This window comes from Bos javanicus, chromosome 10 (assembly GCF_032452875.1).
Source record: "Bos javanicus breed banteng chromosome 10, ARS-OSU_banteng_1.0, whole genome shotgun sequence".
Taxonomy (NCBI): domain Eukaryota; kingdom Metazoa; phylum Chordata; class Mammalia; order Artiodactyla; family Bovidae; genus Bos; species Bos javanicus.
In genome coordinates this window covers 99,724,570-99,751,651 of record NC_083877.1, presented here as the reverse complement: position 1 = coordinate 99,751,651, position 27,082 = coordinate 99,724,570, and the positions used below count along the sequence as shown (strand labels likewise).

General features: G+C 43.3%; 2 protein-coding genes across 6 annotated transcripts in view; one reads left to right on the top strand and one right to left on the bottom strand.

The window, feature by feature from the left end:
- The window catches only part of PTPN21 (protein tyrosine phosphatase non-receptor type 21), a 78,271-nt gene extending 75,726 nt beyond the window's left edge, over positions 1-2,545 (top strand). The window contains exon 19 of one of the 2 annotated variants that reach the window (XM_061429637.1): positions 39-2,545. In XM_061429637.1, coding sequence (XP_061285621.1) covers positions 39-167 — 129 coding nt within the window. In that variant the 3' untranslated portion in view covers positions 168-2,545. The remainder of the gene's footprint in view (positions 1-38) is intronic. The other variant, XM_061429638.1, reaches the window with a different exon arrangement.
- A 13,028-nt stretch (positions 2,546-15,573) lies between these two features.
- The window catches only part of SPATA7 (spermatogenesis associated 7), a 36,153-nt gene continuing 24,644 nt past the window's right edge, over positions 15,574-27,082 (bottom strand). For 2 of the 4 annotated variants that reach the window (XM_061429639.1, XM_061429642.1), the window contains 7 exons: positions 26,101-26,570; positions 23,606-23,672; positions 21,828-21,943; positions 19,746-19,799; positions 17,579-17,656; positions 16,520-16,577; positions 15,574-16,278 (listed from right to left, as the gene is read on the bottom strand). In XM_061429639.1, the coding sequence (XP_061285623.1) occupies positions 15,718-16,278; positions 16,520-16,577; positions 17,579-17,656; positions 19,746-19,799; positions 21,828-21,943; positions 23,606-23,672; positions 26,101-26,570 (1,404 nt within the window). In that variant the 3' untranslated portion in view covers positions 15,574-15,717. The remainder of the gene's footprint in view (positions 16,279-16,519; positions 16,578-17,578; positions 17,657-19,745; positions 19,800-21,827; positions 21,944-23,605; positions 23,673-26,100; positions 26,571-27,082) is intronic. The other 2 variants (XM_061429641.1, XM_061429640.1) reach the window with 2 other exon arrangements.

The following is a 27,082-nucleotide window of genomic DNA, read 5'->3' as shown; positions in this document are numbered from 1 at the left end:
CTCGGGGAGCCGCGCCCTCACCCCACTTCCCTCGCCAGGCGCTGGACGTCCCGCGGGTGCTGGACATGCTGCGGCGGCAGCGGATGCTGATGGTGCAGACGCTGTGCCAGTACACGTTCGTGTACCGCGTGCTCATCCAGTTCCTCAGGAGCTCCCGGCTCATCTAGGCCCCGCGCTCGCCGGGATGGTCACGGAGGCGTTCACAGCTCGGAAGGGACGGAGACGTGCTGGCCGACTCGCGCTTTCGCTTTCACAGGTGCCGCGTCGGGCGTAGGTGGCGGGAGGAGCGCGGGGCGCTGCGTCGGATGAGCCGCAGGAGGAGCCGGGCCGGCCGAGGTGGAGGGGCCGCGCCGGGGCGGACGGTGCCCGAGGGCAAGGCCGCGGCTTCCCGGCGCCCCTGTGTGACTTGCAGCACTTGCACACATGTGGAGATTGTATTTTCTCGATCAGTTCTATTTTACTAAAGCTGTGCTGGGCAATTCTGGCAATCACTAAGGCGTATAGTTTTCTATCTTAAGGTAGTTTTTGATAATGGAATTTTATTTTATGACGAGAATATTTGGGGTTTTCTTGTTGAGAAACTAAACTTTTCATGGGGCTGATCCACAGATGTGAGTGGTTCTTAGATAACTTTGTATTTAAAACCATGTTATTTAAAAAAAAAAACCCTTGGGTACTTAACAGTTAAGTTACCAAACCCAAAACTACAACAAGAATCCAAAAGTGTTATTTTTGAAATATAGAAAGCATTTTTATATTCAGAAAATTTTTTAATCCTAAAAGTTCTATATATTTGTACTTTCTATATTTTCCAAGCAAGAGTTCAACTCATTAAGGTACGGAAATGAGTCAGTTACTGTAAGTTAACATGGGGCATAAAGGCACATTTTTTTAATACATGTATGAGAATAATCAGATTCACTGTTTTTTTTTCAGTATTATTCATAAACCCAAATGTGTTGGATTTTTTTATTTTGGTTGAAAATGAAGTGAAAACAGTTGCATAAGATGGTTTTAAGCACTTTTTTTGGTTGCAAACAAATCTGTTTTTAATATATATGTTGCTTTATAGGTGAAACAGTACATAACAGCAGACATATTGAAAGTGTTTTGGAAGGGATCAGGGTAAGAGTACAGAGGATGACTAGGAGGAGATCGCATGCAGAGGAGGCACAGGATGACTAGGAGGAGATCGCATGCAGAGGAGGCACAGGGCGGTAAATGCAAGCTGCCTTGGTCTTTACAAAGCTCGCAGTGTCACCTGTGCTCAGACTGAGCCGCCGGGCGGAGCGGGGTTCGGGAAGAGTGGGTGACCCCCCCCCCCCACCGTAGACACCCCCGGGGAAACTGAGGGCCTGTCACGGGTAACAGCTCCCTCTGTTTCCTTGAAGTTCTTCCACCTACAACTCTTTCTTTAAAAAAAAAAAACAAATCAGGTTTATATTATTATTAAAAGAAGCTGTGAAGAGGCTTTGTTTTCTTTTGGCTGAAAGAAGGGAAGAGTTTGTTAATAGTCTCACCTCTTCTCCCAAACCACAGCCCAGACCTGTGGGGCCATGGGAGATGACCGTGGTGTCCAGGATGTCCCGGGGTTCCCTCGCCTCACTCCTCTAGCTTCACCCCTGCGGGCGTCTCGGGTTCCCCCTCCTCCGAGCCCCCCAGACCCCTTTTAGGCCCCTCCCCATGGGCAGGGGGATTGCGAAGGGCTCGTCCCTCAGGGCCGAGGAGGTGATGGAGGACTGCCCGCACGTTCAGCTGAGGAGCCCTCTCTTAGCTTCCGGAGGCCGCTTCTCCAACACGTCAAGCTTCCCAAACCTCAAACCCAGGGTTACTTCCCCCAGTGAACAGTATCCGAGGGACGGTTCCGATGCCCGGGTTCACTCCTAAAGCGGTTCTGCTCACTGTTGTCACCACTGAGTCTGTGGTTAGCTGGGAGACTGGGTTTCCTTCAAACATCGTGTCCCTGCCTGACTCTGTCCCAGAAACCAGCCGCTTAAGAGGAAATGCAGATGGCATCAATGAAAGTGAATATTGAAAGTGGGCCTCTTTCTCACTTGGTAACAAAGAATTGATTTTAAGTCTGAAATGATTTTAAAGAACAATAGACCCAAGTGTGGATGTTCAGAGCGTGCTCCCCAGGAGAATGGATTCAGAGTTTTTTTATTGCAGTGGTTCCCATCTTCACACCAGGTAATGGACAGGTGTGTTTCTGACACTTTTTTCTTCCATTGGTACTTTTTTTTTTTAAATGCTTTTCTGTCAGGTTTAAACATTTTGAAGTGTCCCATTGACAAGAACATATTGTAAAACAAAAATTTTAAAGAGTAATATATGGTATGTTTGTGTTCCTGTTATAATTTGATTTTAAGAAAATTATGAGGGCTAAATTACACTGTATAAAATGTCACTCTTAAAACTCGCATGTTTGACATAGCTTCTAAGACCCATGTAATTTTTTTGTGTCCCTTTTGAATTTTTAAACTTTCGATGAACAGTTAGAGAATATGAAAGTATTTCTGAATAAAAATAAATCTACATTTCTGGACTTCTGGAGTAATATGATTTTCAAGGTCAAACTGTAGAACATCGTGGTTTCATCGGCTCAGCATGTCTGAGTTGAGGATTTTCTGTCTGCCAAACTTACACAGTGCTTCAGTATTTTAGTGTTTTTTGTTTGTTTGTTGATATTCTTAGTTTCATATCAAAATTAGCAAAACGTGCATTTTCGCACAGAGTAGCTTACAAGCCAGTGTTTCCGCTGACGAGTGCTGCCTCTCTGGCATCAGCTCTCCTGAGCAGTGGGCTCTTCAGATGAAACGCTCTAGTGGATAGTTTTGAACACGGAAAGTGTTTGTTTTAGAACCTCATTTGGAATTGCAATCTTCATTACTTATTTTCTTCTGGAACATCCATTGTGAAACATTCAGAAAACCCTAGAATGTAGTCTTCAAACCATGTTGGCAGGATTGAGACAGCAGCTGTGCTTGCCCTGAAGCTCCCGGGAAGACCAAGGCCAGGACCGAAGCCCCGAGGAGGAGTGAGGATGGGCTGACGGCAGCACGGCACGGGCAGCCTTTCTGCTGCTTCGTCGGGAAAAGACGATAGTCCTTTCAAGTGGGTCGGTAACTTACTGTTCACAATATTAAGGGAATATAAATGTTCTCACTACATGTAATATAAAACTATATTGGGCTTCCTTGGTGGCTCAGATGGTAAAGAATCTGCCTGCAATGCAGGAGACCCAGGGTCGAACCCACTCCAGTGGTCTTATTAAAATATAAAGAACTACAGTTTATTGTAAATCATTTAAAAAATCACACTTTTAAAGGGAATTCTTTTGGATAGACATTTAGGGAATTTGCTTTATATCAGCATTTCAGGTAGAAGAAGCTAAACTCTCTTTCCAGTTTAAAGTTTATTTAAATGGTCTAAATTAGAGGGGACCCTTTTTTTTTTAACTGAGGGACAGACACTTCAAAAAGAGGGCTAGGTCCATTAGGAATTTGGGAAAACAATTCTTGAAAGAACATGAGTTTTTCAAAGTCCTGCAATAAGAGCTACATTTACCCTAAATATCTATAATTAAAAAAAAAAATCAGAAAGTTTGGTGGTTTAAGGTTTTCATGTGTTAGGGTGTGTGGACAGAGGATTTTAGAAAATAATTGAAAGGGTCCTTGGGTGGTTAAACTGGCATAGTACAGGTAGTTCCCAAATAAAAATTATGCTCTAAAAGTTCTGATGTATGTGAAAGTATTGACAGTATTGTCTACAAAGGGAAATATTACTGTAGGTGGGCCCTAACTCTGGTTTGTTCTCCCAAAGCTTGTAGAAACTACAGGGGTCTGAAAAGGTAGTCACACCCTCATCATCAGTACTCACGCAGGGCAACCTCCTCCCCGCTGCACCCTGCAGGCCAGAGCACAGGACCAGTTCTGGTTTGCCCAGCAGTGGGGCCTGGGCCTCAGCACGCGACTGAAGTCAGATTGATGAGTGTTTCGTGAGGGAGTTCCACGTCACGAGTGTCCCATCGTTTGTCTGAGAAACTCGAGTGGCGTGTGAAGGTCAGGGACAGGGGTGGGTGAGCGGGGTGCCGAGAACCCCGTGAGGGCGCTGGGCGGAGGCAGGTGAGCTGGCAGCACGTCCCCGCCTTGTCTGCTTCTGCTGCGTGTCTGCCTTTGGGTGGTCCTGGCCTGGAGGAGGAGGGGACCCTGGTCCTGGGCCAGGGAGGAGGCGGGAGGTCCGAGGCCCCCAGCTGAGGACACGGGAGTCCCACGGCGAGTGTCCCCACAGCTGGAGTGTCTCTAGGTCACACGTGTGTGAGGTGGGCCTGGCTGGTGGCGTATTTCTAGAAATATGTAAAATACTCATTTTCTAAAAACTGGAGTAAATCTGAACTTTACCCAATATGTTGCTGGGCTCACAAAGAGATAGTAAGCGTATGTTGCTATTGTTCAGTTGCTTAGTCGTGTCCGACTCTGCGACCCCATGGACTGCAGCACACCAGGCCTCCCTGTCCACCACCAACTCCCGGAGTCCACCAAACTCCAGTCCATCGAGTCGGTGATGCCATCCAACCATCTCATCCTCTGTCGTCCTCTTCTGCTCCCGCCTTCAGTCTTTCCCAGCATCAGGGTTCTTTCCAATGAGTAACCATATACTTATTTTAAATTATGCTTTTAATAACACAAATAAATACAAATGAGTGACAAGGGAATAATTGGACTACCTGTAGACATAAGAGATGCAGGTTCGATCCCTGGCTTGAGAAGGTCCGCTGGAGTAGGACATGGCAACCCAGTCCAGTGTTCTTGCCTGGAGAATCCCATGAACAGAGATCCTGGTGGGCCACAGTCCGTGGGGTCGCAGAGTCAGAAATGACTGAAGCAACTTGGCACACAGGCATGTGCATGGACCTAACAGTGTGGCTGACGTGCTGTGGGGAAGGTTTCAAAAGTTACTTCCTAGGTGGATCTTTTGAACATGATTCTGTCCATTAAACATGACTTTGTGGTGTGTCGTATAAAACGACCATTTAAAAATCTCAAAGATGCCTTGGCTTTGAATCTATAGTGCCCCCACACTGGCTATAGCTGTTCATGATGCCAGTGTAATGAATCTGCAATTTTAAACTGACTGGTAGGGGTTTTAAAACTATATAAAGCCCAGTCCTTTATTTCGGTTGTCACCACCAACATTTTGAGTGCTCATGTGTATTTTAAATTCAAGCTCTGAAAGCTTAGTGAAGAAAAGATGTATTCATTCTCAGGAGCCGGTCTTTACCGACCAGGGAAGTTCAGACGGTTGGATTATCTGGGTTATCCCGGACGTGTGTCTATTGGCCGTCACGTTTTGGGGTAGACTGATGTAATGGTGATGGCCTTCCATCTCCGTACGCTCCTTTATCAGCTGAGGAGAACTGAACAAATAAACGAGGTCACTCATCTTTCATAAGAGTTGCAAATATCACAGGTCCAACTGCTCTGTCATAGATGCTACGAGAGTCTCCAAACATCTTTTTCTAGAAGTTTATTAGAAATCACATGAAATTAATGGGCCATTGAATGAGAAATATTTATTGACAAGGGATTTAATCTTAGAGTTAACTGTCCTGAAGGGATCTAATGGGCTTGTACTTTTACTGGAATAATTACCATACTGGCTCAGTCTGGACCAGACTGGAATCTAAGTTCAGTCTTCCCAGTCTAGGAATCCCAGGTAGTGGAATCCATCTGTCAATGCAGGAGATGCGAAAAAGAGCAGGTTCCATCCCTGGGTCGGAAGGATTCCCTGGAGAAGGAAATGGCAACCCACTCCAGGATTCTTGCCTGGAGAATCCCATGGACAGAGGAGCCTGGCGGGCTGCAGTCCCTGTGGTCTCGAGAATCGGACACCACTGGACACGCACGCACTGTGCTGTTAGCCTAACAAATGCCTGGAAAAAAGTAAATGTTTTCTCAGGTGACGAACATTTTCAGAACAGGCTTAATAAAAACGAGATTAAAAAGAAACCAAAATCTTAAGCCCACAAAACAAAAAGGTGAAAGAAAAAACAAGGAAAAAAATGCTATAACTTGTGAAACTTCTAGATCAGTAGTGCTTTGGTGGGTTTTATTTGCATAGTTTGGTTTTGTGGCTCAATAGAGAAGTAGAAGTAGTTGTACAGGGATGATTCTTAACGTTTTTGAAGATTTTTCTGTTAGTGTGCGTTTAGACTCTCCATATTAGATTTTTTTTTCAATTCTATATTAAAAGTAAGCAGCTTAATTTCTTATTGTAGAATTGAGCTATTACACAGTTATCAGTGTATTCAATTTCTAAACAACACATTGAAAATGAGGGGAGAAAATAAAAATATTTTTTAAAGTATTAAGCCTTAAAAAACTTGAACAGTTAAACCTTACTCCGAAGGTTGGCACTGGGCCTTTAGAATATATGTGTTGCTTTTTACTGTATTCTCAAGTAATTTTTTACATTAAAATATAAAACAGCTTTTATCACGCGGACGTTAAATGTTTTCCTGTGAAGCCACCTCAGTGTCTCCCTCGGCTGTGCTCGGGGGGGATGCTCCGAGTTCCAACAGTCCTACTTGGTTCAGGTGAAGATTGCTGCAACGAGACAGGATGTTGTTGTATATTTCTTTGTTACAAACTGAAGCAGTCAAAACCCCACCCATAGCAAATTAAGCAAAGCATAGTTTAAAAATGAATATCTGGATAATAATTTATTTAAAAATTCCAGCTGCTGTTAATATGACTCAAATGTCCGCAGAAACTTAAATATTTAGAGACAATTTTTATGAAATACATTTTCTCAGAAAGTTCCCTATAATTCAAGCAATGCATTGGGAATTCTGCCTTTTCAAAATCACATGGTATATGTAGTTGTTGCGTATTTTCTAGTTTAAAAAGCAATTTTATGTGGTACTGTCTGGTGATCAACAATGTAAAAACAATATATAATGTATAATCAGAAGAGCTTAAATCTGAGCTGCCATTGGTTTGTAAAAGTGTGTACATTTAATAGGCAAAAGAGTTTGAATGAATGTGATATATGTGAAGTGAATATATTAGTCTATTTTTTGCCATAAAATAAATATTGTAGCAAGATATTATTTGTGTGTGAATAGTACAATTACAGCTGTTTTGTCTATTTTTTTTTCATTTTAGTTCTTATTGCAAAGGTATGTAATTAGTCCCAGTTCTCCAATGGGTTATTTTAAATTATGTGCCAGACAATAGGTGTTTCTTTTAGTCTTTTCTAGGCATCACACATTTCCACCATCATCAATCACTTATGAGTTAGAATGCCTCTTGTCAAAATAGCCAACTTTGTTAATCAGGACATTTGTGGAACAATTAATATATTTGAAGAATAAATATTTATGTACTTCCCTGCAGGTTGGCAGAGCTCCTCACACAATCATGCCTGTAGTGCAACTTGTTGTTAGTTGAGTGTCCACTTCACTTATTTTGTTGTTCAGTTGCTCAGTCGTGTCCGACTCTTTGTGACCCCATGAATCGCAGCACGCCAGGCTCCCTGTCCATCACCAACTCCCGGAGTTCACTCAAACTCACGGAGTGGGTGATGCCATCCAGCCATCTCATCCTCTGTCGTCCCTTTCTCCTCCTGCCCCCAATCCCTCCCAGCATCAGGGTCTTTTCCAGTGAGTCAGCTCTTCGCATCAGGTGGCTAAAGCACTGGAGCCTCAGCTTCAGCGTCAGCCCTTCCAGTGAACATTCAGGGCTGATTCCCATTAGGATTGACAAGGTAGTGTGATGTGTCATTAGCTGAATGTCCACTTCACTTATTAACGGGCTTATTTTTGGATCAGCAACAGCAACATTGAAAATGTGTTGAAATCCAGATTCTTGAAGTATATCCCATGTCTAAAAATTCTGAATCAGAAACAGTATGAAAAAGTCATAAATGTTCAATATAGACCACAACTTGGGATTCATGACATAGCCAAGCTACAGTCAATAGGTTGACTATGTCTTTATTTAGACCATTTTTATTAGGTTAATGATATTTACAATTGTGGTCGACTGATGGGCCCCCAAAGATATCCGTGATCTAGTCCCCTGAAGTTATGGATGTTTTACATGGCAAAAGGGACTCTGCAAATGCGATTACATCAAGGTTTTTGAGATGAGATTGTCCAGGATTATCCAGGTGGGCCCAGAGGAACCACGGGGTCTTTCTCAGAGGGAGGCAGGAGGGTCACAGTGAGCAGAGGCGTGATGAGAGAAGCAGAGGTGAGAGATTTGAGGATGCCACGCTGCTGGCCTTGACGATGGAGGCACGGGCCACAGGTGAAGGGATGCAGGCAGCCGCTGAAAACTGGAAAAGGCGAAAAACACATCCCCAGAGCCTCCAAGAAGAACGCAGCCCTGGCAACACCTTGGCTTTATGACTTCTGCTTCCAGAACTGTAAGTTGGGAGGTTTTATTTTAAGCCATTGCATCGGTGGAACTTGTTACAGCAGCAACAGAAAACTTATAATATTCTTCACAGGAAAAACAATGGACAACTCACCTTTGAAAAAATTGTTTCCATTTTTTAAAAACTTGAGGTATACTTGACTTACAGTATATGTGTTTAGGTGTATAACACAGTGATTCCCAATTTTAAAGGTTACACTCCAGTTATGGTTACTAGGAAACACAGCTGTGTCCCTGTGCTGTATAATAAACCCTCGTTGCTCATCTATTTCACACCCAGCACTTCGTGCCTCTTAGCCCCCTGCACCTGCGTAACCCTCCCCCACCCCTCTCCTGGCTGGTAAGCACTAGCTTTTTATATATGTTTCTTTTTTGTTATATTCCCTAGTCTGTTGTATTTTTTAGATTCCAAATGTAAGTGATACACAGTATGGGCTTTCTCTGATTTATTTCACTAAGCATAAAACCTCCAAGTCTATCTATGTTGATGAAATGGAAAATTTTCATTCTTTTTTATGACAGTCGTATTCCATCCAGAGAAGGCAGTGGCACCCCACTCCAGTACTCTTGCCTGGAAAACCCCATGGACGGAGGAGCCTGCTAGGCTGCAGTCCATGGGGTCCCTAAGAGTCGGACACGACTGAGCGACTTCACTTTCATTTTCATGCATTGGAGAAGGAAATGGCAACCCACTCCAGTGTTCTTGCCTGGAGAATCCCAGGGACGGGGAAGCCTGGTGGGCTGCCGTCTATGGGGTCGCACAGGGTCAGACACGACTGAAGTGACTTAGCAGCAGCAGCAGCAGCAGTGTTCCATCACACACACACACACACACACAAATACATATTACATATATATACTCACAACACATCTGCTTTATCCATGCATCTGTTGATGGACTCTTCGTCCATTCCGCGTCTCAGCTGTTGTAAATGACCCTATGAACGTTGGCGTACATGTATCTTTCACTGCGTGACTCCTTTTCTTTGGATATACCGTCCGCAGTGGAGCTGCTGTGTCCTGTGGTGGTTCTGCTTTTCGTCCTCGAGAGCCTCCGTACTGTTCTCCGCAGTGACTGTGCCAGTTCCCACTCCTGCCAAGTGTTCGAGGATTCCCTTTTCTCCACATTCTTGCCAGCACACGTCATCTGTGGTCTTTGAGAAGACGGCCATTTCGACAGATGTGAGATGCTGGTCTGTTCCAGGGGCTGGGTCCGGAGGCTGGTGTCAGGCCATCCACGTGTTGGTCCGTGGGACTCAAAGAGCTCGCACAGTGGCTGTCCCTTGGTGAGCCCGCTGACGGGTGAGGCCGGCTCTGGGGCCTGAGCAGAAGCCCGGGGGCGGGGGCGGGGCCCGGGCTGGTGGCAGGGGCTCAGTCCCGTGTCCTCTGGCTGAAGGCGTGGGGCTCCAGTCCACTGCTGTGCGCTGGGGTGAGGGGCCAGGACTGGGCCCACTTCGGGGCAGCACTGGGCTCCAGGGCAGCTGTGGGCTCAGGGGGATCTTTAGGCAGCCTGTCTAAGGTCCCCTGAGGAGGGCATGGCTACCCACTCCAGGATTCTTGCCGGAGAATCCCCTAGACAGTGGAGCCTGGTGGGCTACAGTCCATGGGCTCGCAAAGAGTCGGACAGGACTCAGCGACCAGACAACAGTCTGCAGGTCAGTGGGGCTGTGCCCCTGCCCTGCTGGCTGTTTGGCTGAAGTGCCCCAGTATTGGTGCCTACAGGCTTGTGGGCAGGGGCAGAGTTGGGTCCTAAGGCTAATAAGCTAGAGACAGATAGATAAAGTCGCTCAGTCGTTTCCGACTCTTTGAGGCTGCATGGACTAGCCCGCCAGGCTCCTCTGTCCATGGGATTCCCCAGGCACGAACACTGGAGTGGGTTGCCATGCCCGCCTCCAAATAAGCTAGAGGGTGGATTCCAAAATGGTGCTGGCCGGCACCAGCGCCCACGTGGTAGAACAAGCTCCCCGCATGCTGCCGCCAATGCCTGAGTCCCCAGGGCAGGCTCCCGAGGCCCCCTGCCTCTCCAGGAGACTCTCCAGATTAGCAGGAATGTCCAACTCAGACTTCATTCCGATTATTGCTTCCATCCTAGGTTCTGGAATATGAGATTTTGTGTGAGCCCTTTAAGAATGGGGTTCTATTTAGGACTGAGTTTGAGACTCCTGGGAGCCAGCTATGTTGGCCTTCAAAGCCCAGACATTCTGGGCGTCCATCTTCCAGGTGCAGGACCCCTGGGCTGGGGAACCCAATGTGAGGCTCAGACCCCTTGCTCCTCGGGGAGAGCCTCTGAAATTGTAACTCTCATTGGTAGGTTGCCCACCTGGGGGGTATGCGATTTGATTATATGCAGCTCCCCCCTCCTACCCATCTGTGAGTCCTTCTTTATACTCTTTATACCTTTAGGTGGAGAAGATCTTTTTTTGTAGGTGCTCATATTTTTCATAGGTGTTCTGTAAATAGTTGTAATTTTGGTATGCCCATGAGAGAAGGTGAGCTCGGGGTCTTTCTACTTTGCCATCTTGGCCCACCTCAACCCACCTGTTCTAAAATCTTGGAAGGTGAGTGTGGAACCCTAGCATCCAGGACTGCTAGGCATTTTTGCCTCAAAACTTGAATGTTGGTACAGGACAGTTCTCAAGGGAATAAGGGTGGCTTTTGGAGCAAAGCTTTCTTTACCCCAATACAAAGTGTCTTCTCCCTGGCCTTGGAATTCAACACACGGCTTTGTTTTGGTGGGGATGTGCCATTACCGGATGCCCCTGCTGCTTTTAAGAGTCTGGGCAAGGCATCATGCTTGTGAGCATCTCCTATCACCAGAGTGTGAGTTCAGCAGACGGCTTTCCAAGACTATACTAGCACATGAAGGGTGATGAGGGGTCCCCACTTCTAGGTGTAGATTATTTAACTTGTAATTTCTAAAGAGCCTAAGAATTAAACTAATGTTAACTTTGGCATATTAAAACTAAGAGAAATCTTTGGATCATGTAATCTGAACTCTTTTTAAACAAAGGCCCAGAATAAAGTAATTTGTTGGTGACCACACAGCTAATTCAACCACTTGAGGAATTGTCATCTTGCCCCATAAAAGCTATTCTGATCTTTTCTAATTGTTTTCACTGGGGGGAAAAAATGTGGCTTTTTAAAGCTTCTTAGGAGAATGCTAATTTATATTTTAAACCATTTGAAATGTGAGCAAATGACATTTTCATGTAATTTAGCAATTTGCTACATTGCTTCTTCTAAATGGGGAATTTGCCCTCTGAGTGTAAAGAGAGGAGGAAATATCTGTCCTGTTTCCCTATAACCTTGTCTAGAGCTAAACATCCCCTCCAGGTCAAACTGTCTCAGTGCATGAACAAATGCATCTGTTCTTTGAGGATCCAAAGAGAAACAGGTTCTTTCTCTTGAGAAGCCCAGGGCCAGGACGGGAGACCAAGTGCATTCTAAACAGTATGATAATTAGCACAGCAGACGTGGAAGGTCTCACCCAGAGCAGGGGACATCTGTCGGAGCAGCCGCTCAGGGTCCCCGTGTTACTTTCCCTCTGGGCTGTCAGTGCAGGCCCCAGGGGCCCCAGAGGGGAGACGGTGTTTGGAGCGGAGGGCAGGTGCAGGGGCAGAGAGGGGAGGGACCTATTTGGGAAGAAGCAATTAAGACGCCGAGGACGCTTGGGCGAGCCTGGCGAGAGATGAATTGGGAGGAAAGCATGACTTTATAAACAAATGCAAAGGCGCCTGTACCTTTTCTGGTTAGCAAGAGGAAACTCAGTTTGGCTTGTGTTTTAAAGAAGGGAGTGTGACATGGTCTATTGGTCTGTTTGACAATAACAGTAGCAGCCTGTGAGTCTTTCTCTAAGAACCTGTTTAACTTCTTACAACCCTGCAATGAAGGCTCTGTAACTACCCGGTTCAACACATGAAAAGCAGGAGGAAGGTTAGTAACCAGCTTAAAGTCACAGCTCATAAGGATCAAACCTGAGCGACTGGGCTCAAAACACTCATCAATGACTCTGCAAGTCAGAGAATGAGCTGTAGGAGAAGCGGAGGGAAAGAAATTAATATCTGATCTGAGACTAAGCAGTGTTTCCCAGACTTAACCATTTACTTCACCTTTACAGAACCTTGGGCATCTGAGAACCACTTTTAATGTTTCTTTAAACCAAAAAAAAAAAAAAATTTCTTTAAACCAGCTCATCTCTTTACATTTTACAGGGAATCCTGAGGATAACAACAACAGAATACCCTAAAACATATAGTCAAGATGGGTCATGGGGTCAGAGACAAGAGGCTGTACCCAGAGTTGGAAGGCAGAGAAGACGGACGTGTCGGAGCAGGCAGGGAGTCTGGGGCAGGGCTCCAGGTGGGGAGGTGCAGCAGGAAGGCGGTAAGCTCCAGCGGAGGGGGAAAGGGGGTGCAGGCTTCGTGGTGGTGAGGCTGGGGCGGAAGGCAGGAGCCCTGGGGGCTGGAGGAGCGGGGGAGCCCGTGACGGGACGGAGCGGGGCACGTGTGAGTGACGGCAGATCCGGGCGGGCGCCAGGAAAGGTCACAGAGGGTGAGAGAGGACTGCGGGGTGCGGAGCGGAGTGAAAGGCGCTCAGTTGTGTCCCACTCTTTGCGACCCCACGGACTACGCCGTCCATGGAGTTCTCCAGGCCAGAACACCATGCTGGGCAGCCTATCCCTTCTGCAGGGGATCTTCCCGACCCAGGGATCGAACCGGGGTCTCCCACATTGCGGGGCGGATTCTTTACCAGCGGAGCCACCAGGGAAGCCCATATGCCTACTTTGCGTAACATATAAGTATTTCAAAGAATGGCTTTTACGTAATTATTTCAATAGATATTAATAATTATGCAAATGCAGTCTTTTAGACTTGTAATATTGAAATTTATTCTCTACACAATTTAGAAAATGGCTAATTTCTTGGATAAAACAGTATATTTAGAAGTCCGAAAGCCAAGTAAATCCCTATTTTGGACTTTTGACAGATCTTGGCAGTTTGGATTTTCCACAGTTGCCTAATGTGTACTTTGCATCTTTTGCTGTTGGGGGTAAGATGACAACTCCACGGTGAGAGCCGGGGGTTGGCAGGGCCAAGGAAAGAATGTGCAGGATGATCTGGGGCCTGACACTGGGCACCCAGCCCGACCGTACTGCAGGGTGTCCCCGAGCCTGGGTTCTGAACAGTTTCCCGTACTTGAGACTGTCATCCACCTACCACCAGAAACCAGTTCTAATACCTCCGGTGATACGCACCACCTTTTGGGAAACGCTTGTGTGGGCAAAAGAATGCTAAAAGCCTGAATTAAAGAATGAGATACTTGGAGGGAATTGCTGAATTTCTAGAACGTTTGGGTTATCACCCACATTCTGATTCATCTTTTTATCCTCCATGGTGCCCAGGCATGAAACCGTTATCTAAGTTACTCACATATTTCCATTACTGTGAGTGGTTGAAAAGACCTCAGGAGAGATGAGTCTTCCGAGACATATCTGAGTTCAGTTAAGGATCAGACTGGGCCTGGTAGAATGTTCATCTGCACAAGAAGGGATGGCGTTTCAGTCAATAGGCCATCCAAGCTCACTGATTACTAGAAAGGCCTTGACGCTTTAGATACTGTAGGAAAGAGAGGAAAGAAATTAAAGATACTGTTGTTTAGTCACTAAGTTGTGTCCGACTCTCTTGTGACCCCATGGACTAGCCCGCCAGGCTCCTCTGTCCATGGGATTCTCCAGGCAAGAATCCTGGAGTGGGTTGCTGTTTCCTCCTCCAGGGTATCTTCCCACCCCAGGGATTGAACCCAGGTCTCCTGCCTTTGCAGGCAGATTCTTTACTATCTGAGCCACCAGGGAAGCCCCAAGATGACAGCAGACGATGCTTAATGTTTTAGAAGCTACTCCAGATTATAGGCCCTTCCCCCAGTGCCTGCAAAATCACTTATGTCTAGGTAAAATCTGTTCCCCTATAAAGGGACTTCAGAAATTGTGGTTCACAGGCCCTAAGGGGAGCTGGGTGATTCTTTCTCGCATTCACACCCTTGTATCCTGCCTCTTAATGTGGGCAAGACCTGTGACTTTTTTTTTTTTTTTTTAGAACATCTTTATTTTATAGCATCAGTAATGTCCAATCATAAATTTCTGATTTTACAATGCTCCCATTTTTTTAATAATCACAAAATACAGGAAAAGAGGTAGAAAATTTTAAGGAATTCTATGGACAGATATGATTTTGCTTGTCATACCAAACTCCTCCAGTGGCAGACAGAAAGGTTTAATTAAGAAGTGACATGGGGAATAAGCTGATCCCAAGGGTAAAGAATATTTTCTATTTAAAGCACTATTTTTTATGACAAAGAATATATTACAGACTGTGGTTAGCCTCTGTTCCAAATAAATGTAAACTGCCTAATTGCCAAAACAAAAAAGGTCTCGCTTTTTTCTTTTAACTCTATCTATAAAGGTAAGCATTGCATTTAGCTTCAGTTCAAACAGGTAAGCATGAATCGTTTTTTCCAATAGCAAATTTAGCTTTACAAATATCTATGTATATTTAGCATCAGCAAAAAAGGCATTCATTTCAGAAGAATTAAAAATAGATCCTTTCTCCTGTTAATTTAGAAAACCCTGATTCAGATAATTTTTACTTTTCTGATTCTCATCATTATATTATCAAGTGAGAAAATAGAGTACTGTGTAATACACATGTGCGCTCCTCTGTGACTTGTTTTTAAACAAAAGAATATGGCAAAGGGGATGGAGGTCACTCCTGTGACGCACCACGTCAGGATTATGTTTTCTGAGACTCCGTCTGGCTAGAAGCGCCTCCCTCATTCTCCTCTGAGCCTTAGAGAGGCAGGCAGCCATGCTGTGAGTGGTCTGTGGAGAGGGCCACACGGCAGGGAATGGGAACAGCCTCCAGTGGGCACGGTCAGCAGGAAACGGAAGCCTTCAAACCGAAAGCTTCAAGGAAAGACGCCCTGCCAACCACCTGGGAGAGTCTGGAAGCAGAAGCTACCCCCATGGCCCCAGCCAAGCCCTGGCTGGTAGGTGTGTGAGACCAAAGGCAGAGAGGACCCGCCTAAGCTGTGCCTGGACTCTTGATCCACAGAAACTGTGCGATAAATAATACATGTGTGTTGTTTTAAGCTGCTAAATTCATAGTAATTTATTATACAACATAGACAAATACAGAACTCTTAACATATAAAAGTAAAAAAAAAAGAATATTGAATGATTGGCCATTTGGGATATTTATTGGTGAAGATCAGACATCCAAGATCAGTCCTCAATGCTCATTTCCATGATTCTCAGCGTTGGTCCTTCCACCTCCTGACTGTCTTTGACTCTGCACAGCTGAACAGCAGGCACGAGCGCCGTGCTGAGGCAACACAGCTCCGTGGAGGCCTCCGCCCTCTCCGTGTCACTGTCGCCCTCAATGACGCTCACGGAGGTCTCCTGGTCTAGCAAACTGTCTGACACGCTTCCATTTTTCTCATCCCAAACTGAAGTTTCAAGATTTGTTTCCTCATTCACCTGTTGAATGATAACCTCTTCTGAATACTTTGATTTATGGATGGGGAGGAAAAATTCATTTGAAGAGACTATCTCATTCTCTTCCTTTGGTATAGTCAATAACATATTCAAAGCTTTTTGGTATTCCTGACGTTCCTGTTGAATGATTAAATCTTGTTCACTTTTATTTTCATTTTGTTCTAAATTCTCAGCCTTTTCAACATCACATAAATGCAATGTATCCACACTGTCTAGCTTTACTGAGTTTTCCTTGGACATGCAGCCTAAGTCCACCTTTAAGACATGTAGCAGCTGGCGCATTTTTTCCTGGAATTAAAAAAATACAAGAGTAATTATATTAATTAGGCGACTCAAGGCTGCTGCAGCGCTGCTCACCTCCGTGGGGTTAATACTGCTTCCTCCTCATTCTGCCTGTATCTCCCCTCTCCCCACATACACAGAAAGGGCAAGAGAAAAAAAGTGTCTGCTTTTAATGCATTCTTTGAGAGAAAGGTAAACTTGCAAATTCTTTCTATATTAGGACTTTTCTTATAAAGTTAAGACAAACCTCCTCCAAATGATGTTTATTTTGTTTTATATGTCTCTCAAACAGTCGTTCCAGAAACCTACAAATGATAAATAAAAATGTTAATGGTCTCAAAATCAGAAAACCAACTAAATACAGAGAGTCATGCCATAACTAAAGTACTGAAGGCTGGAAAGTCTGTTTTAGATGACCCTTTTTCTTTCCAAAGATACACGCTATAATCCTGTCTGTTCTATCAGGCTCTCCAGTGTGGAAGCTAGTATGACTTCTACTATGTTTAAGTTACCAGATGCCAATGTCTCTTCTGAGAGACTGCACGCTGCTTACATTTCTGTGAAATAAACTGTTTGACATGAGGTTGTAACGCCCCCCCCCACTAAAGAGCTCTGTGTCCTTTTTCTCTCACAAACACCAAAAGCCTTCCCTCCTCCCTTTCTCTGTCACATACACTCATCCTCCAAAAGCAAACTCTAAAGAAAATTCTCTTATAAAGCGTTACTTTACAATGTTTCCTAAATTATACTTGAAAAGATATTCCACTCAGGGCAAACTGACATAGTAAGTTAAAGTTACCACTTACTGTGGACTTCCATGGTGGCTCAGATGGTAAAGCGTCTGTCTACAATGCGGGAGACCCGGGTTCGGTCCGTTTGTGCTGGACACGTGATAATCATTATATCTCTAATCACGACCAACAGATGTGTACTCAGCCGCCTCAGTCGTGTCCGACTCTCTGTGACCCCGTGGACTGTAGCCCACCAGGCTCCTCTGTCCATGGGATTCTCCAGGCCAGAAGACTGGAGTGGGTTGCCATGCCCTCCTCCAGGGGATCTTTTCAACTCAGGGATCAGACCCAGGTCTCCTGCAGTGCAGGTGGATTCTTTACCATCTGAGCCACCAGGGATCCCCTGGAAGAGTATGAATTAAATGTTCTTTATAATTTATATCAATTATAAGAATACGGTCCCCTAAGAAAGCAATATAATTTTCATTTCCTAATATGTGAAAATAAATAAAATTAACACCAAAGAGTTTTTAATGTACAGTTCAATGATCACAATACAATTAAAAAAATCTAACCTGTTTGAAAATAAACCTAGTTTCAAAATTTCATCTGTTACATCTTCAATGAAACTCAGATACAACAGTTCTTCTTCACTGTGAAGGCAAAGTGATATACAGCATAAAAGTTACTGCTTATTAAAAAAAATTACTGCTTATTTATGCTGAAAATTAGAGGATGCGTAACTACCTATACTGAAATATCTGTACTATTACAAATGCACTTCCATCTCACATTATCAAGAGGAACATTATAAAACAAATATATGTTTACTTTCTCAAATTATGCAAGGATATTTACTAAAGATGAGAAAGTATTCCCTGATAGAGTAATACTTCATAGATGTCTGCAACGCTGATCAGGCAATAAAAAAGCAGCAGGGATTAAGTAAAACAAAGCAACCAGGCAAAGGGGCAAGAGGGCGACTTAGGGGTGACCCTGTGGGGGCTGGCCATGTTCCTGACAAGCATTTTAAATGTCCTCAGGCTCCTGGCCAGGTCGGGCCACAGAGGTGTGAGTCCCTCTGTGAGGCAGAAGGGAAAGAGGAAGGTCATCCAGAGAAGCAGGAACCTCAATGACAAAATCCTCTCCTGCTCCGAGGAGAGCATCTGGTTTCAAGGTGGAGAAATTTATTGAGCAGAAAAAATATTTTTTTTTCTTGACAAGTCTGTAGATAAGGAAAAATATTTGAGTAGAAAAAATCTGTGTACATACATATAGTGGTAATTTTTAATTACTTGGGTACATTTCTCTGTTATACTCTTATGAGTTATATATTTTAGTAGCTATTACACAAAAAGTAGGGTACTATTACAAGTTTGATCTTAATTAGCTAAAAATCAGTGAATTGACAGAAAATGTAAATAGCAAGTAGCCCACCAGGATCCTCTGTCCATGGGATTCTCCAGGCAGGAATCCTGGAGTGGGTTGCCATTTCCTTTTCTAGGGGATCTTCCCATCCCAGGGATGGAACCCACGTCCCTGCATTGGCAGCTGGGTTCTTTACCGCTGAGCCCCCAGGGATGCCTAAAATCACTTCAGTTACGGAATAAGGAACGTTAAGGGGAAGAGTTAACTAGCACACCAAGCAGGAGAGTACTGCATAAAAATTATGCTTTGAAACCAATTCACAGGCAGCAAATCTGAGAACAAATGAAACGCTGTAAAAATAGATTGCCTTCCCTGAAAAAAATGCAGTCCCAACTAAAACAACTTTCAAGCTCAGAAGTATATTATCTGTAAAAAAAAAAACTGGTGAGGTTAAAAAAAGCCCAAGAACGGTATCCTGAGCTACCAAAAGGCTGCACTTCTCTAAATCTCATCTTATTATTACTTATAAAAATTATGGGTACTGATTATAAAAAATTAGCAAGTATTATTAATCTAGGGGCCAATTTTCATTAGACATAAAAATGAAGTGATTAATAATTATTTCAGATATTTCAGGATAATATTATCAATAATATTAAGAATCATTAATAATTCTCTCAAATTTGCTGCTAAGTCGCTTCAGTCATGTCTGACTCTGTGCGACCCCATAGACGGCAGCCCATCAGGCTCCCCGTCCCTGGGATTCTCCAGGCAAGAATACTGGAGTGGGTTGCCATTTCCTTCTCCAATGCATGAAAGTGAAAAGGGAAAGTGAAGTCACTCAGTCGTGTCCAACCAACCCTTCGTGACCCCATGGACTGCAGCCTACCAGGCTCCTCCGTCCATGGGATTTTCCAGGCAAGAGTACTGGAGTGGGGTGCCATCATCTTCTCCGTCTCTAAAATTTAGTGTGTACTATATGCAATGGCACCCCACTCCAGTACTCTTGCCTGGAAAATCCCATGGACGCAGGAGCCTGGTAGGCTGCAGTCCATGGGGTCGCTAGGAGTTGGACATGACAGAGCGACTTCACTTTCACTTTTCACTTTCATGCACTGGAGAAGGAAATGGCAAGCCACTCCAGTGTTCTTGCCTGGAGAATCCCAGGGACGGGGAGCCTGGTGGGCTGCCGTTTATAGGGTCACACAGAGTCGGACACGACTGAAGTGACTTAGCATAGCATAGCATATGACCAAACCCCAAAGCTGGTTGTAAAGAAAAATTCATGTTCAATCTTGACTTATTTAATAAAAATTTGTGAGCCTTAATTCTTCATTTCCACTAAGCAAAATGAGGCAGTCAAAGAGCTCTTACTCAGAATATATTTTTCTCCCTGAAGGAGGCTGCAGTGAATATTGACATACTGCCCTGGAAAAAGAAAATTAGAATATCTGAACAAAGCAATGATTGGCATACAGTAATACATTAGTAATAAACAGGTTTCAGAATTTCAAAGCACTCGTCACATTCATTATCTAATCTTTAGGGTAACCCTGTCAAGTATATTGGGAAGATATTACTGTTCTAAACAAATCACCAAAGGGCAGAAAGGCTAAGTAGCCTGCTAAGGTCATGTGTTAGTAAGTAGCAAAGACAGATTTTTTAAACTAGTCTTCTAATTACAAATTCGTAATCCTTTTAAAAATTGTACTACGAAACTTATCATGTAAAAAGGATAATCAATTTGAATAAGGGTAAAATATAAATGATGTTGGAAACATATTTTCCTATGGAAAAAAACTGTAAGCTGGCCATTATGATAAATTCCGTGTGTTATTCAGTTATATCATCATTAGTTAATTCCAAGCTTTCTATTCACAGGTATATTCAATTATAATATTTTACTTCTTTTAAAGAAAGCTAAGAGCCAAAGAATTGATGCTTTTGAACTGTGGTGGTGGAGAAGACTCTTGAGAGTCCCTTGGACTGCAAGATCCAACCAGTCTATCCTAAAGGAGATCAGTCCTGGGTGTTCATTGGAAGGACTGATGCTAAAGCTGAAACTTCAATACTTCAGCCACCTGATGCAAAGAACTGACTCACTGGGAAAGACCCTGATGCTGGGAAAGACTGAGGCGGGAGGAGAAGGGGACGACAGAGGATGAAATGGCTGGATGGCATCACTGACTCAATGGATGTGATTCTGAGTAAATTCCAGGAGTTGGTAATGGATAGGGAGGCCTGGTATGCTGCAGTCCATGGGGTTGTAAAGAGTCGAACACGACTGAGTGACTAAACTGACTGACTAGGAAAGATGACTATCGCTTTCTTGAAGTCATTCTTTATATTCACTGCAGACTGGGCTCAACTGATGAGAGCTAAAGCATCAGGAATTTCTAGACAGAGCAGTTAGCAATAACCCCTTTCCTCTCCCCCCAAATCCCCACAAAGCCTTGACAGGTGAGCTCTCCCCAAGGAAAGGCCTAAGGAAAGACCCGGGCCCGAGGGATTGCATGTGCTTGCTTCCAGTTTGCTATAGGATGTCTTTGATTCTTTTTTTCTTAAACCATTTACTTTTTATTTATTTATTATCTTCCTAGTTTCTGGCTTGTCTCTAGTTGCCTAGAGTGAGGGCTACTCCAGCTGCAGTGTGCAGGCCTCTCGCAGCGGTGGCCTCTCCTGCTGCGGAATGTGGGTCTGGGCCTGCGGGCCTCAGGAGCTGTGGCTCCCGGCTCCAGAGCACAGGCTCAATGGTTGTTCCACACGGGCCTAGCTGCTCCCTGGCAGTGGGGTCCTCCCAGACCAGGGGTGGAACCCGTGTCTCCTGCACCGGCAGGCACATTCTTTACCAATGCTCCACGAGGGAAGGAGACCTCCTCTAGGAGGTCATTCTTGATCTGTGAGTCCTTTTTTCCCTTCTACCACCTTCATCTCATATCCAAACTCTGACACTGGAAATGCATTTGACAGTTAAAGCTATCAGAGGCATTTTTTAGGCTCTATACGACCAACCACCTATCATTTTTATTTACAGGCAGTGTTTCATAATTGTTAAACACGATGAATCATTTGAAAAAACAGTGCCTCCTCTACAAAGCATATGATGAGTGTTCAGATCACACATGACAAGTCCTCGAGTGGTAAGGTCCTCCAGCCCTATCTACGCCGTGTGAACTGGCGAGCACCAGCGCTGCAGGATCTGTCTTGGGGAAAATTCTTTCCTGGATGAATAGTGACGGGAAAGAGTTCAAGCCAGGGTCCCCTCTCCCTTTAGTGAGGAATTAGCAGAATGAATCCATCTACACTTTTCTAGTGACTACCTACTTTGTAATATTTCCTTAGTAAACTGAATTGCATAATACCAAACTAGACTGGAGTGCATGTAGATGAACCAGGACTCACGCTGCTCTACGTCTGCTGCACAGGAAAGTGGTTAGATACAAACAGGTGGAATACCTTGACGAGGAACACTGGAGGGCACTGTCTCTAACCTTGCCCCACGGTAACTCACGCCCTTGTGAAGGTGAAGGGGTTGTTCTTCCTTTGGTACCATATGACACACAACCAGATGCCTGGAGACACAACGAGAAGAATAAGTCTTTATTTGGCTTCAAACATATACGATGAAAGAAGAGCTAAAGCAAAACATCAAATTTCCAAAATATTTGATGAAAGAGAGTAGAGATATCCAGCAGAAAAAAGTGACTGATGCCTTTAGGACAAAGGATATTTTAGAATTCATTTTTCATACAATCAAGACTTTTTTCTTAAATTTATTTAAAGATAAATTTCTTATACTTTAATGAGGAATATTTTAAATGGTATTAAGTACCATACATATATATAAAGAGAAAATGAAATGCAAGTTTTAAGTTAACTTGAGAGTAAATATCCTGTTATTCAGAAACTCAAAACAGCCATCTGTTTCCAATGTTATCGAACGTGTAAAAGCGGTGGCAGCTCTGGCACTCTGAACAACACTAACAAACTTCTACTTTTACAGAACCCTGACTGGGGACCACGTACTGTGCCGAGCATATAATGATCAGATTTAACCTTGATAATGCTAATTTATGTGTAGTGCTTGACAGTGTTAAAAGTGCTTTTGAATGTTGGTCTGTCTACTGCAGCTGATACTCAAGTAGATGCTGGTGGTACTGACTATAGAGGAAGGGACATGCCATTTTCTTACAGGGTTACAGATACACCTTCGGAGTACAAGGTCATAAAAATGGCCTTCTGCTTAGTCTACTTAGTCACCTGTGGAGGTAGCCCTCTTCCTGCATCTCAAGCTAGCACAGCCGTCACTCACTGAGCCCAGGTCAGACTAGGTGTTTTACCTCCAACACCTGTTCCTTCCAATGATCCTGAGCATTAAAAGCACAATTTTCTAGATGTGGTAACTCAGCTCTCAGAGGAACTCATCTGTCCTTGGGCCTTAAGTGGCAGAACCCGATGTCACACAGCTATTAATGGCCGAGATGCAAACCCACAATCCTCTACCCACTTTCAGAAGGAAGGAGAAAAGCTGAGTGTGCTCATATTTTATTCTTCTATCCCTGAGTCTTTGTGATTTTAACAGACAAAGCATTTTCACAAACAACTTGAAAATTAGGATATTGTTGAAAATTTCAACAATAACCTGAAAATTGTATGATTAGCAAGTGCATGATTAATAAAAAGTTTATCTCAAAGTCAGACTTAAAGCTGTAACAGTTTAAAAGAAATGATTGCTAAATATTCAAAATACAAACACTAAAAAAGATTTTTACGATCTAGTAAAAAGAGCAAGCACAGGAGAATAATATCCATCTATTTTTATATATTACCAGTGGCAACTCTTAAAAAAAAAAAAGAAAATAGGCATAGAAACTAAACTTCTGTATAATTTTTTCTGGCTCCTTTAGTGATTTGAGTCTCCATCTTTGAAAAGAATTTAAGGTATTAAAAAAAAAGAATTTAAGATATTTTATTCATCCATCCATCCATTCAGCCAGGCAACCATCTAGAAAACACATTAACAACAAATGACTTAGCAGATTGGGCAGGATCCATCTGGCCACTCATGGAGAGCTATAACCATTTGTAAATAGGCAATACTTCTGTATACTGGTTATATCACATGCAAAAAATGTCACCAAGAGATTATTCTTCACAGTTCAAAGAGCTACACATATTCAATTAAGGCAGCTATAATCCTAACGTGTAACACAAAGAGGTCTCATTTTTATTACCTGCGTTACGTTCATTTCTGAATCTGTGGCGTTCTTGATCTCAACTGTCTCAAAATCAGATTTAAAGCTGTAATATTTTAAAAGAAATTATTGTTAAACCTTCAAGACACAAACACTGTGAAAACAAGCTTTACTATCTAGGGGAAAAAAAAAACTTGACAGATTTCTAATGATACAACTGGGAAATAGATATGGTTTGGATCACATATGCTTCTTGTTCCTTTTTCAAATAGCAGCTAGATTTCAGTTGGATAGAATGGGGCTAGGGAAATGGGAACTATTATGTTTAAAGAGCTGTCAAAAACATAATCAGAAAAGTATGTTATTGGGTTGGCCAAGAAGTTCGTTCAGGTTTTTCTGTAAGACGGTATGGAAAACTTGAATGAACCTTTTGGCCAACCCAATATATTAGCTACCCAATATAGTAGGTTGGTACAAAAGTAATTTCAGTTTTTGCATTGTTGAGATTTGCCATTTGATACTGGAATGCATTCTTAAATAAATGTGGCTATGTTACACATCCTTTTAGTGTGCACACCTTGCTTTATGTTTTTTTGCCTATGACTTTTACTTGCTATTTATTTTATACGTACTCTATGGAAATGATGTTGGACAAAAAAGCAAATTTGAGTGATTTTCTTATTCGAGTTCAAAATGGGTTGTAAAGCAGTGGAGATAGCTCACAACATCAACAACGCACTTGGCCCAGGAACTGCTAACGCCTGTAAAGTGCAGTGGTGGCTCAGGAAGTTCTGCAAAGGAGACCGAGCCTTGAGGATGAGGAGCGTAGTGGCGGCCATCGGAAGTTAACAATGACCAACTGGGAGCCATCATCGAATATGACCCTCTTACAACTACTTGAGAAGTTGCCGAAGAACTCAATGTTGGCCATTCTATGGCTGTTCAGCATTTGAAGCAAATTAGAAAGATGAAAAAGCTTGATAAGTGGGTGCCTCATGAACTGACTGCAAATCAAAAACATCATTTTGACACGTCGTCTTCTCTTATTCTACACAACAGCAGTGAGCCATTTCTCAATCGGACTGTGACGTACGATGAAAAGTCGATTTTATATAACAACCAGCGATGACCAGCTCAGTGGTTGGACAGAGAAGAAGCTCCAAAGCATTTCCCAAAGCCAAATTTGCACCAAAAAAACATCATGGTCACCGTTTGGTGGTCTGCTGCCGGTCTGATCCACTACAGCTTTCTGAGTCCCGGCGAAAACATTTCATCCAAGAAGTATGCTCAGCAAATCAACGAGCTGTACAAAGACCGCAGCGCCTGCAGTCCACGACAGCGCCCAACTGCACGCTGCGTAGCCCACGCTTCAACAGCTGAACAGATCAGGCCACAAAGTTCTGCCTCGGTTGCCATGTTCACCTAACCTCTCGCCAACTACCACTTCTTTAAGCAACCCGACGACTTTTCGCAAGGAAAAATCTTCCACAGCCAGCCCGAGGCAGAAAATGTGTTCCAAGAGGTCACTGAATCCTGAGGCATGGATTTTTAGGCTATAGGAATAAACAAACTAATTTTCATTGGCAAAAACGTGTTGACTGTAATGGTTTCTATTTTGATCAATAAAGATGTGTGTGAGCCGAGTTATAATGATTTAAAATTCAAGGTCTGAAACCTCAATTACTTTGGCAGCAACCTAACATTTGCTTTCATCATCTCCTCTTCACTTGAAGATCCTACCATTAGGTTTAATTTCTTAATTCTTTAAATGTATACAGACTGATGTTGTTATACTTCTTATATTTAACCAGAGAAAAAGATACTAGTCACAAACTGTTTTTTACTTTTAAAAATAATTAAAACCTAGTACCAAATAAGTATTCATTTATATAACACTAGGAAAAACAATTACAAATCTGCTGACACTCAATACTTAACAAGATTTGCTTCTTTCTTTAATCATTTGGCAACCTTTAATGAATATTCATTGTGTGCCAGGTACTACTGTATATGAAAATATTACTGAGGCAAATTATATTTAATTTCCAGAAATTATCCCAATTGTCTACATTACACCTGAGGACTTGTTGCTGAGTACCGGCAGGCAAGGGAGCACAGGGGTAGTTAGACAACTGCTTTTTCTCCCTGCACACAGTCCACTGTTTTGCCATTTCTAACATAAATCAATGAACATATTTATACAAATGCTGTTTGATAACGTATTTGAAGGATTTTCTGGAAGTATATTTAAAACCACACAAAAGTTCTAGTACCACGTCTGAAACAATAAATTAAAATATATAACATTCATGTTTATAAAGAGCTTGACAAGTTTAATAGCTATTTCTCTTTTTTAACAATTACTCTGATAGTTCTAATAATGATTCATGCAGAAGGAGAAGTTACGTTAGTCTCTGCAATCAAAGGACACCAGCAGACGTGGAGCCTGGCACAGCAGGCACATGGTGAAACGCAAGGGAGAGCACCTAATTTCTACCGCATCTTAAAGCATCTACTGTAAGTTAGTGTGATACCTGCTTAATTCAGTCTGAGTTTCAGCTTCTATCCGCCGATTTGTAAAATTCTTTTTTCTTTTGGCAGGTGTATAATATCGATACTGTGACAGGAAAGATTTGGCTTCTGTTTTTAAAGTGCGTGGGGTGAATGGCAAATGTCTGTTAGAAAAGTGTTCAGAATGTTTGTCCAAAAGGTCCCCACTGGGTGCTTTTGAAATAACTAACTGAAACTTCTGGGAACCGGGGAATGTGCCCCTGGGCCCTCTGCCGTAGGAGGTTCCAGAGGATGGTTTCTTGGACCCAGAGGCAGTGTAATCCATGCTGGACATGGAGCAGCTGGAGTTCTTCTCAGTACAATTCGTGAGGACGTTCTGAGACTTAGGTAGACTTAGTCTCTCAGAAGAAATTACTGGTGACTGTGTAAAAGATGGAAATTCATTCACTTCTTCGATTAATAAACTGTTTTCATCCTGTGGTTCTCCTGAAGGCTAAGAACATTTGGTTTAACAGTGATCAATCATATTTGCAAATTCAGATAATTGGGGATCTCCTGATTACACATTAAAAAATGTAGAGCCTTAGGGCTACCTCCTGCAAATATAACATCTATGATCCTGGAAACTCGTATATGAAGTTATACTCATTTTTAAATTATTTATATATAAAAATATCATTTTAAACCTAAGTGATAGCAATCATTTTTCTTTCTGAAACCAAAAGTGATTAATAACACATACCAATATTTGTGCTCTTGAACTGGTGTCCTGAGGTGGTTGTTCAGTTACTAAGTTGTGTCCGACTCTTTGTGACCCCATGGACTGCAGCACGCCTGGCTCCCGTCCTTCACTTAAACTCATTTCCATTGGGTTGATCCAACTGTCTCAGCCTCTGCTGCCCTCTCCTCAGTTTTATCTGAGTTTCTAAATCAACTCTGAGCACTGGCCCTCTCAACCGCAGCATCTGCCCCTCCCTGCCTTGTCGTCATGGTCAGCTTCAGTGC